Here is an 11,147-nt window from a genome sequence, read left to right on the forward strand (position 1 = left end):
TCGATCGCGTCTTCACAGCTGAAACTTGGTGAGAATTTAGGAGGAAATAAGGCAGAACTTTTTTACTGTATTCTCTCGTCTCCAACGGCAACACAGCAATGCCCCAAGACTAAAGTGAACACATGATGGATTCTTTAATGTGTTTCTGATTGTTAATGTGCTTCGTTTATTGGCAGATTTCCCCCCTTTTCCCCCTCAAATATAATTCAATCTATTGAAGATCATATTATCTAAGCTCAGGATGCATGTGGAGGATGTGGCTGCGTTCCAGGGGTCAGGAGGGTTCGGTGTTTGTCATGACCTCATCATCTGTGCTTTCATCTCATCCTGACAGCGAGACAGATGCAAAAAAAAAGAAATCCAAAGAAACTGTCGAAACAATGATGCAAGGCTGCCCCAGAACTCCCCCCCGCCCTCCGCTCTTCCAAATCCAATAGACCGTTATTTTATTTTGGGCTCTGCGTGCAAAGCACCTCTTAAGATTTGTAAGTCAAAGCTTTTAGTGTCCCAGGGGTGGTTATGGGAGCCAGGAGTGTAATAGATGCAGATATGTGCTGCAGCGGCCAACAGCAGGTGCTTGTTTCCATTACCTAAAGGCTTCAGAATTCAAAGCACAGAAGGAAATGTGAATGGAGAAAACATACCTAAACAGCACTTGTGGAGTGCAGCCAATATGTGGAGGATTTTCTTCCTTTTTCCTGCTTCATATTAGTCAGAAACAGGAGCTTATTATGCTTGTTTTTTTAATAATTGGGGCTTCTTTTACAAACAAAAGACGAGTTATTGTAGTTATTAAATCATTATTCTAGTTGGTTTTCCTTTTCCCTTTGGAAATAGTCGACGGGCAGTTGGATTCCAACAGGTGTGGCGCCGTAAATGTGGACGTTTTCTCTGTTCACCAGGGACGTATGTCGCTCTGGGTCGCACGTGATGCTGCCAGAAACCTCCGATATTTAAAGTAGCATGAGAGCAAATGAAGAGATTTAATCTTCTGAATGTCGGCCGCAGGTGTCGGGACCATCGACGACCTGTTCCATTTAAGATCCCGTTTTATATCTGTGCGGACAAACCAAAGCCTGCGCGACTACGTTTTCTTTATAGAGCGACAAAGGTCCCGAGACACATGTTTTCACTACAGTAAAGATCCCATTTAATGACATTGTTGTTATGAAACTTTCTGGACGGGAAGTAAAGACGCTCTTCTCATAAATGCTTCGATATTGTCCCAGCATGCTGCACCCAGATGGAACCGAGGCTGGAAACATTTCTCCTCGTCGTGCTAGTGTCTGATTTGCATCGTTATATCGTGAGCTGCTTATTTTCCTGGCACGCCGCCGCTTCGCCACGGCGTGCTGCTGAGGCTAAAGCCCACCGGCCGCCTTCGCCGGCAGGTGTGCTTTGTTGTGTTTGAGCCCGAGAGCTCGGCGCAGCATGACACTGTAAGCAAAGGCAATCAGATCAGTGTTCTGAGGGAGTGAAAGAGGGAAACACAGGAACCGCCGATGTGAGAGCACGAGACCAACGCACACACACGCCTGCACGCACACCAGGACAGACCTGCGTAGTCTCGCAGTAAAATAGAGGTGACAGACTCTGGCAGCAGCAGTCACGCAAGTCAAGTGGCCTTGCAGTTGTCACGCTATCACAGCTGCGCGCACACGCACACACACACACACACACACACACACACACACACACACTGGTGGAAGGCCTCGCTCTCCTTCCTGTGCTCTTTTCTTCTCTCACACTCTTGCTTCCATCTCCATCTGTGCGCCCCCCAATCATTTGATTGGAGCCATGTATGACGGCTCTTTTTGATCGACACTTGGTTGTAACTCTAAGCTCTGTTGGCCAAATACAATGTGTGGATGTGAGTAGAGAAGGGAAGCGGGAACAAGACGAGTTCCTGTGTTTCCAAGCAGCATATTTGATATTGCGAACCAAAAGCACGACTCCCTTATGAGAGTCTGCAACTCAACAAAAATTCACAAGTTTAAAGTGGAGCAAATGGGCAGAGACATCGAATTCCGCCACAAAATAGTCATTTAAATGTCTTTCAAAAGCAATATTTTGCATTACAAATCAGTAAGTTTTATTTGGCCCCCTCAAACCCATAAACATCTGCTTCTCGTTGCCTTTCAAGGGCTCCGTTATTTCGCGTCCTTGCCCCAGTTTTTACTGTTTTCTTGTGCTTCATAGAGGTTTGGAAGTCAGTCTTTTCCCCTCCATATTAGAACAATCATTTAGACAATGTGCAGGGATGCACAGATGAGCTGCAGGTGTTGCAGTCATCATCTCGATTTGCATCTGAAGCCAGTGCTTTGATCCACACTTATTCCTCCGTGTTTCTGCTTCTGTGCAGTCCCTGACAGGCTTCGCCTTGGTGGTGAGCAGTGATGGGATGGTCTTCTATGCCTCCTCCACCATCGTGGACTATCTGGGATTCCATCAGGTGAGTTGAACATCTGAGGTGTGTTTTTCTAATAAAAAAAGCTTTTCATCCAAACCACATTTCCACTAGTTTCTGCAAGGGTTTCCCTTTGGTCCCTTACGCATCCCTTGCGTCCTTTTTATATTTCTTTCCGTTCCATCTTTAACCGGCATGTTTGTCCATGTGTGTGTGTATGATAATAAGCTAACGCTTTGGTTTCCCTCTTCCCTTGTGGCTATATGCAGCCGCTCTTTACTCACGGATGGTACCAACAGTCAGGAAGAGTGCAGTGTGTGCGTACGTTAATACGACATCACGCACATCTCAGTGACCTCATGACTTCTGTACAAAATAGGAGGCAAACTGGCTGACGACCGTTTTCCTTTAAGAGGCTGATCAAACGATTCTTTTCTCTTTCAAGCCTTGAAAACATGTCGCATAACTTGAAACCCGCAATTGTAGCCGAAAAGATGTGCATCATAATACACGGCTGAACCAAAATCAAAAAGTAGACTTAATTAAGCAACACCACATAAAAACACTGCAAAAAAGAAAAAGCATCAAATGTTGGCCTTTGATCCCATCTCTTCATGGAGCAACAGCCTTTGAAGGCCGCTGAAAATATCACTTATTCTCTGTTTTTTTCCTCCGTCGCGTTTCCTCTGCGTGTTTTTTACAAGAAACATAAACAATAGTCATTCGATCCGCCTGTCTGCCTCCACTCCTGCCAGTAGGGAAGCAAACCACAGGGCTAAGCAGCCGCTGAAGACTGTGGAACAGATCGTGTTTTCTGAGGCAAGCGATCAAAAACCCTCGCGTGCCACCAGTATGGAAATCATGGATGGGAGCTGCAGGGAGGGGCAGCGGAGGGAAGGGGAGAAGGCTGAACATTTTAGTGAGGAATCTGTCATGGAATGACAGAAAGCAAAGCTATTGCTGGAAAAGAGAATGAGGCATGATGAGAGCAGCCTGGAACCCAGCTGAATGTGTGTGTGTGTGTGTGTGTGTGTGCGGGTGTGTGTGCTGGGCCGGACTGCTGTTCAGGGAGCTGGTGTCACGCGATGTTTGACAAACACAGCTGCCCTCACTGGCCCCACAGCTGTTGGTAGACTGGCATTGTACTGGTTAATTCTCCTTTACATGTGCGGACGTCCATTTGTGTTTGGATGTTTCAATGACTTCTGTTGACTTTGTGTGCACATTAAGGCCCACGTGCGTGCGTGCGCGCGTGCGTGTGCTCCGTGAGGGGCGGGAGGTTGAGGCAGGCCTTGGGAATCCCGCGGCAGGAATCTCTCCTACCTGTTGATACGCAGCGGTCCAGATACGCAGCGTCGCGGTGGTACGCTCTGATTTAACGTGCTCCCTCATCTTTGGTCCTCACAGACCGACGTGATGCATCAGAACGTGTTTGACTACATCCACATCGATGACCGTCAGGAGTTCAGGCGCCAGCTGCACTGGGCCATGTGTCCTCCTCAAAACCAGGCCTCATCAACGCACCAGGACAGCCAGCTAGCTGGAGGGACCGGTGGGTCACTGATGTGCTGCTGGACACAGGCTGAAGGATGATTTATCGCATCCCTCGCTAATCTGGCTTTGTTGTGTTCCTTCTGTAGGAGAGGACTACGTTGTGAGCAACTTGTTCCATTCTACAGAAGCCGGTGGGATTCCACCAGAACTGTCAGGCTTCCTCAACAGGTCCTTCATTGCCCGAGTCCGATGCCTCCTGGACAGCACTTCTGGATTTTTGGTGAGAGCCTCCGACACGTCAAAGCAAACCTCCTTTAAACAGCGACGGTGCCTGAGTGAATGATGCAGAATCGGCCGTTGTTGGCTGCGTCACACACGAGCACGATGAAGGAACCGGGTGCCTGACCGCACCAGAATAGCAGCCTGGATCGTGTCTGAGGGTTCTGAGCAGTCTGCTTTGGGCCAACTGTACCGTCGGGGTCAGCAGAGTTCACCGTCACCGGTCCAATGTGGCTTTAAAGAGACATTCTAGACCCTCGTAGGCCCGACAGTGAGAAAGTAATAGAATAATCTGTTTTCCTTAAATGTCAGCAGGTTTGCGGCAGTTGTAATTTAACACACTTGCTCACGAGGCAACTGCTCGAATTGAAAAAGCAGCACCAGCGTGGAGTTCTAGACGTGTGTTTGTGCGATTCCCTGTTATATTTCTCAGGTTTGTGCACGAGGGAAACGGAAACACAGGGCGATTTGACTCTAACTTCTTCTTCTTCCTCCCTCACAGACGATGCAGTTCCAGGGTCGACTGAAATTCCTGCACGGCCAAAAAAAGAAGTCAGCCTCCGGGGCGCCGATGCCCCCTCAGCTGGCTCTGTTCTGCGTCGCGGTTCCCCTCCTGCTGCCCTCCATCACCGAGATGAAAATGAAGAACATGTTACTGCGTGGAAAGAACAAGGGAGGAGGAGGAGGAGGAGGAGGAGGAGGGTTCATCTCTGCTCTGGATCACGGGTGAGGGGAAACATTCACAGCAGCACTCGAGCTGAAGGGTTATTGAAATGTAGAAAGTATGAGGCCCTGGAAGCGCAGTTGTTCAAACATATGCTATTCTTATGGGATGTACACGCGTTATTTACACTTTCCGTGTAAGCCGGAGCCAAAATCGCACCTCAGGCTCAGGCCGATGCCTTTGGGATGTTGCTAATGTTAATGTTGTTCATTTCTTTTAGTCATTTTTGTCCAAAGTTGCAGCAAAAGCTTCACCCTTAATTGTCAGCCAGCAGCCTTTGGAACACGTACCTGTGGCCCATTAGAAGTTTGGATGAGTCCTCCGTCTGCTTCGCGCATCATTAAGTCAAAGCTCTGAGCCGAAGCCATGAAGCAGAGGCCTTCCACCCCCCCTGCTGTCCGCTCCCTGGCAGCAGCACCCAGCACACATTAATAACGAACGCCCGTTTCTGATTTCATTTTTTAAATAAAACCAGCGCCTCTGTCTAGGTGGGACCCCGTTAACCCCTGAGGCGAGGGCTGATTAGAGGGTCGTGTCAGTAATATTACATTTGACAGGAAGTTTAAAGCAGCTGAAACGCTGCGGACAGCAAAAGTTGCCCAACAGAAGCAGTGAAAGAGGGCGACCGCCACCACCAGGTCCTGCCTGTGGATCCTGTTTTGAAACGGTTGGAAAAGATGAGTCAGGTTGCAGCTATTCTCTGTTCTCTCTCTGTGGCGAGGAGGAAACCTTCACGTTTGAGTCACCCAGTTGATGTTTGCGCATCTGATTGGACCTCTTTTCCTTTCCAGAGGCCGTCTCGTGTTCGGCGCCGCTGTGTATTTAAGGCTTAGCTCTAGATTCCCGACTGACCTCCTCCTGTTTCTCTTCTCACCCCTTTGCCCCCCCTCACAGAAAGCACGGGGAACATCTCCACAGACACCCCTTCGGTGGCGGCGGCGGCGGCGGGATGGGCGATGTTGCAGACCCTCTGCTCCTGTCCTGTCCCTCCCCTGGTGCGTCCCAGCGCGGCCATCACACACCCTGGACCCCACTCTCCAAAGACAACCTCAAGTACCGCCCTGATGATTACTACAGCCAGGAGGAGCCACTCAATTACTGCAAGACTTCCATGGCTCCCCATAAAGGCGTCACCCCGGGCCTGGGTGGTGGCTGGCCTCTGCGGCCAAACTCCGGCCCCCTCAGAGCGGGTCAGGGAGTTGGATACGTCCCGTCTAACCGTCTGAACAGAGCAGGTCATTATGGGAAACCGTACGGCGGCAGAGGCGGCGAGGTGTTTGTCTCCAAACTCTACGGGAACGTCCAGATTCCCTCGGATCCGGATGTCTACTGCATCGACCTGGTAAAGAACGAGAACGGCTACGGCGAATGCTACGATGGCCATCCCGTCCCCGAGATGCCGCCCATTAAGGTGGAGCACGACTCGGACTCTGAGAACGGCTGCGACGTGTACGGGAGAGCCTGGGCCGGTCGCGACCCAGAGGCGCTGGAGCGGCGCTACTGCAACGGCGGGTACGCTCAAACCTCCGGCCTCCATCTCAAGTCGGAGGGAGATTACTACAACCCGCAGTACTCGCCCTGCCAGCGGGGCAAGGCGGGAATCAGCCCCCCCTACAACAACAACTACCAGAACTATGCAGTCGGCGGCCACGTGAACGGACGTCTGCTGAAGTGTGACAAAGAGCTGGGCGGCGACGCCCACTTCAGCCCCCAGCGGCTCTCCCACTCGGACTCTCTATGCAGCAACCAGCCTATCAACCTCATGGACTCGCACGTCTTCGCCCAAGAGCCTCACAAGGCGTACGCGCACCAGGACTACAACAAACACGCCGCCTATGAGTTCAAAGGGCACGGCCTGATCCATGCAATCAAACGGGAGCCCATGGACTCGCCCCCGTGGTCCGAGAGCGCCCAAAACATGAGCCAGTCCATGATGGTCGCCCCGCGGAACATTATGCCCTGCGTGATGAGCACGGGACCCCACAAGTCCAGTCCCTACGTTTATATGCCGTGAAGGTGACCGCCGCAGCAGATGATCGCTTGCCCCCCCCCCCCCCCCCCCCCCCCCCCTCCCCCTTCCCCCGGGGGTTCCGAAGCGTTTCAGGAACTTTCAGTCCCTTCTGTTTAATGAAGAGAGCACAAACACGGCTCAGGTTCTAGTGCTGTGACAATCAAAAGAACTGCTTGCGTCCCTCTGGGGGATGGAGGATTTAGCTTCGTAGACGGTTCCAAGCACTTTTGGATTGAGGCGAGCTCAGTCTCGAAACACTCTTGTTGGTTCTTTACGTCTCGTGCACGCCCAACGTTTGTGACAGGAAGGAAGAGTTTGCTGTAAAGGTGTACCTTGTTACTACACAGGAGATGAGGCACAGCTACTACTGGCTTCAGAGTTCCAGCGGCTAAAGGGACGAGCCCCTTTGTTTGCAGTTTTGCATGTTTTAATGCTTTAAGTGATCTACCTTTTTTTCCATGACTGCCTCCATTGTTTTCTATGCATCTTATAGCCACGTGCACGTGCAGGGACTGCTTGGAGCTTGAACCCTGACGGTTTGTGTTGGGAATTAGCCTGAAACGCTCTCGATGGTTCATCAGACGAATCGCAGAATCGCGGAGGAACGCGACGCTGTTCGCCGATCGATCCGATGGGTCGAGATGTGCGCGGCTGTCAGAGTGTGTTGGAAAAAAAAGGTTTATTTATGAAACGAGAACAGATTTTCTCCCAGATCCCAGGTCCAACCGGCACTAAAGTGATCCCACCACTGCAGGATATTACCGATTACACACAAAACCAAACCTGAGGAAACTAAAGTGGTTTCCATGACAACAGGAGGCGGCGTACTTTATTATGTTTTTTTCTTTTTTTTTTCTCCTTCTTTCGGCGCATATGAGACCTCCCTATTTTTAGGTAACGAAAGTACAAATAATACAGATTAGTGTCGTTTACGTGGACGTTCATGTGTCGTCTGGATCCGTGTCTATGGCAACAGCATTTCAACCCGTCTGGCCACACATCTCCACTTCCTGTGTTGGCTGACGCCATCGGGCCTTGTCGTCACACTCAGTATTTTGTTTTTGCACAAATTAAGTCAAAGCACCAAATTAATTGAGTTGATTGAAGCTATTGTGGTAGTTTCTAAATTGCACTACTGGGAGTAGTTTTCAGTTAAAGTTCAGCCTTGCCAGAAAAGTTTTTGTATTTGAGTCGACACGCACAAATGTACATGTGTCACTGTTCCTGGATTTAGTCTTGATTTCTCTCTGTGTGTGTTCATTTCAATAAATGTTTGAAGCTCCGTATTTATTGTAAGAAGCGAAAAATGCATAATTTAAAAAGTTTAGTTTTGAAGGCTTTTCTGTTCCTCTGATTTAAGTCAACTTTTCTTGCTACCTTTTTTTTAAAATATTTGTTTTAAAAGAGAAAAAAAATGTCAGATTTGTCTCATGGAGGACGTAGCTGCAAGGTAGCAAACACAGTGTACATATGCAGTGACTTCAAATGTTTCTACGTGGTTTTTGCAAATGAATCTTATCTATTAAAGAAAATACTTTTCTTTGTATGGACATTTGGGGTGTGGTGGTTTTTTTTCTCCTCTCAGCGCCCAGAAAAGATGAGAAAAGCTCAACACTTGAATCTATGAAGGGTTACAGACGGCCTGCAGGCGTCGTGACGTTGATTTGTTTCCTTTATAATAATTCTAATAGTTGTACCGCTCCACTAACGTCATCGCTCATTGGTCGGCTGTCCTCCTCACATATTTGGCTCCTCAGTAGCTTCTGAATTTTTCCCTTTATAGCCTAAAGTCTCCCTTCTGATTCATGATAAATCCTCAGGATGCAGAGCATCTGTTGCTACGGTGCCTGTCTGTGGGCTGTCTGTGGTGGGAGTGCAGGCCGTGGACAGAGGAGACCAGACAGAGACACGAGAGCTGCTGACCTCCGGTTGAAGCTTGACCTCCGCTCCACCACAGGGTTAAAACACTGATGCTCAGTATCCGCCCCTCCTTAATCTGGGAGCTCTTTTCATTTGGATCTTAACACAAAAACAAGAAGCTGAACTGAAAGAAATTCTGAATCTGAGCTTCTCGAATAACTAAACAAAAGGATAATAAATGACTGAACATGCGCGCGACTCAACCGCCGCGGTGGTTCCTTGTTCCTCACTCGGGGGTCGTCCTGCTCGCTGACCTTCCACCTGCTGTCTGTCCCGTTGGCGGTGAGACGGGTCGATTATTGTCCCAGCTGGACAGGCTGATGCACTCCAGCTGGGCCCATTCACCCTCTCACCCACACCTGAGGCCAGATCAGAGTACCTGGGAGAACCCACAGGGAGAACATCCAAGCTGCCACAGGAAAGCTCCTGGAAACCATGTGAGAATATTTGGAAGGGTTTTGAAAACACGCTAACTTCTCTAACTTCTTCTTGTTCCACTTTGCTTAAACTCATTAATGTGTTTATTCCACTCTGCAGCCAGCTGCAGATCAGAGGGCCGTGATGGTTTGTGCGTCCACGTTCTCCAAGAGGAACCTGCTTTATTCCTGTTAATTAGCAAACAAAGATGGAACTTCCTCCTTCGCTTGTAGTTCTCAACCACAAACCACTGGTTTTTCTTTAGAATGGGATGAAGAATGTGTTGACCTGCGATTGGACAAGCGCGTCACACGCTTCCAGTGTTATGGATTCTGTAAGGTGGCCACCATGCGCAGATGTTTGAGCGGCAGCTACGCCCGCCAGTATCGTTCCCATTTCCCCAAATGCTGCTTCACAATCATCTCGCTGCGGTTTCATGGCTGCTGAAGTGAAAACAAAGAGGGCAGCAGTGTGAATGAAGGAAGCTCAATGTTTAATGTTCATCAGCACGCACGTGACCTTCTATCACGCCATCTGCACGACACTTGTTCTGCACACGGAGGCGAGAAACAAAAGGGGGGGGGGGGGGGAAGTTGGAGAACATGAGAAAAGAACAGATCCCATCATCAGAGGAGGAGATGCTCTGGGCGAGAAGACTGTAAGCACAGTGTTTGATGCTTGTTGACAGCTGTACGTATGTGTGTGCATGTGTGGGTGCGTGCGCATGTGTGCGTGCATGTGTGGGTGCGTGCGCATGTGTGCGTGCATGTGTGTGTGAACCAAGACCTATAATCCTATACCATGCAATGTTGCGTGACTGTTCATACCCCAGTCTTGCTTATCTGCACACCATTTGCCCTGATTGGTCACACCCACTCTGTCTTTCTATCTGTCTCACACACACACACACACACACACACACACACACACACACACACACACACACACACACACACACACACACACACACACACACACACACACACACACACACACACACAGCATTTGCCTCTCCTCTCCACATATCTTGAGGTAACACAATGAGTAAAACCCTGGAGGGTCTGTCACAGACGTGCACGTGCATTATCATGCTTATATACACACCCTATTAAGCATATGGAAGAGAGTCACGCAACCCCCCCACCAATGAACAATAAAGTTCACTTTTCCTTCTGTATTGTTGTTTTAAATTACATTAAATGATCAAAACCTTCGTCCATTAATACATACAGTAATAATACTGGAGCTTTAATACAGAACAACAGGAACATTTATTCATTAAATATATATTCATAAAAGTTCAAAAAAGGAGAATTCATATATCTAAGCTATATATATTTTTAATAAATCCAATTCCGCATTTTCTTTAAATCACAGAACATTTCATACATTTTGCTGTAAAACCATTATTATCATTAACTAAAGTGAAAGGTGTGTTTAATTTACTGCAGCATATATAATATTTAAACTTATAGGCACAATGTTAACTGGGTTCAAAGGCCAATAAAAAGAGTTTTGGCCTCCAAAGGCCCTCAAACAAAACACACAGATATAATGTCTTTATTTGACTTTATGTCTTTGAAATCCTCATCATCACCTTTAGAATTCCTTTTACTAATGTAACTGTCAAGTATTGTGCTGACGAAGCAATAAGCATAAGATGAATATGGCAATAATGAATGTAAATCTATTAATCTTAGATTTAAATCTGGTCATTCATGTGTCCTTGTTTCATGTGATTTTCCTCGTTAGATTTTGTTGCACCACCAACACATAACTGTCATTTTAAATATACTGCTTTCATTCATTGTGACCAAAGAGTTTAGGGTTGTGTGAAACAATACTGGAGACCGTTAAAAGTGTGTGAACGCCTCACAACCCTGCACTGGAGGAGA

General features: G+C 48.2%; 1 protein-coding gene across 1 annotated transcript in view; it reads left to right on the forward strand.

Annotated features, from left to right (window-relative positions):
- Window positions 1-6,955, forward strand: part of LOC115246413 (uncharacterized) — a gene marked incomplete at its 5' end in the record, with an annotated part of 38,829 nt that extends 31,874 nt beyond the window's left edge. Inside the window, 5 exons of the mRNA XM_011607737.2 lie at window positions 2,363-2,452; window positions 3,815-3,959; window positions 4,048-4,181; window positions 4,683-4,906; window positions 5,799-6,955. Coding sequence (XP_011606039.2) covers window positions 2,363-2,452; window positions 3,815-3,959; window positions 4,048-4,181; window positions 4,683-4,906; window positions 5,799-6,918 — 1,713 coding nt within the window. The remainder of the gene's footprint in view (window positions 1-2,362; window positions 2,453-3,814; window positions 3,960-4,047; window positions 4,182-4,682; window positions 4,907-5,798) is intronic.
- Between the last annotated feature and the right edge of the window lie 4,192 nt (window positions 6,956-11,147).

This window comes from Takifugu rubripes, unplaced genomic scaffold (genome assembly GCF_901000725.2).
Source record: "Takifugu rubripes unplaced genomic scaffold, fTakRub1.2, whole genome shotgun sequence".
Classification (NCBI taxonomy): domain Eukaryota; kingdom Metazoa; phylum Chordata; class Actinopteri; order Tetraodontiformes; family Tetraodontidae; genus Takifugu; species Takifugu rubripes.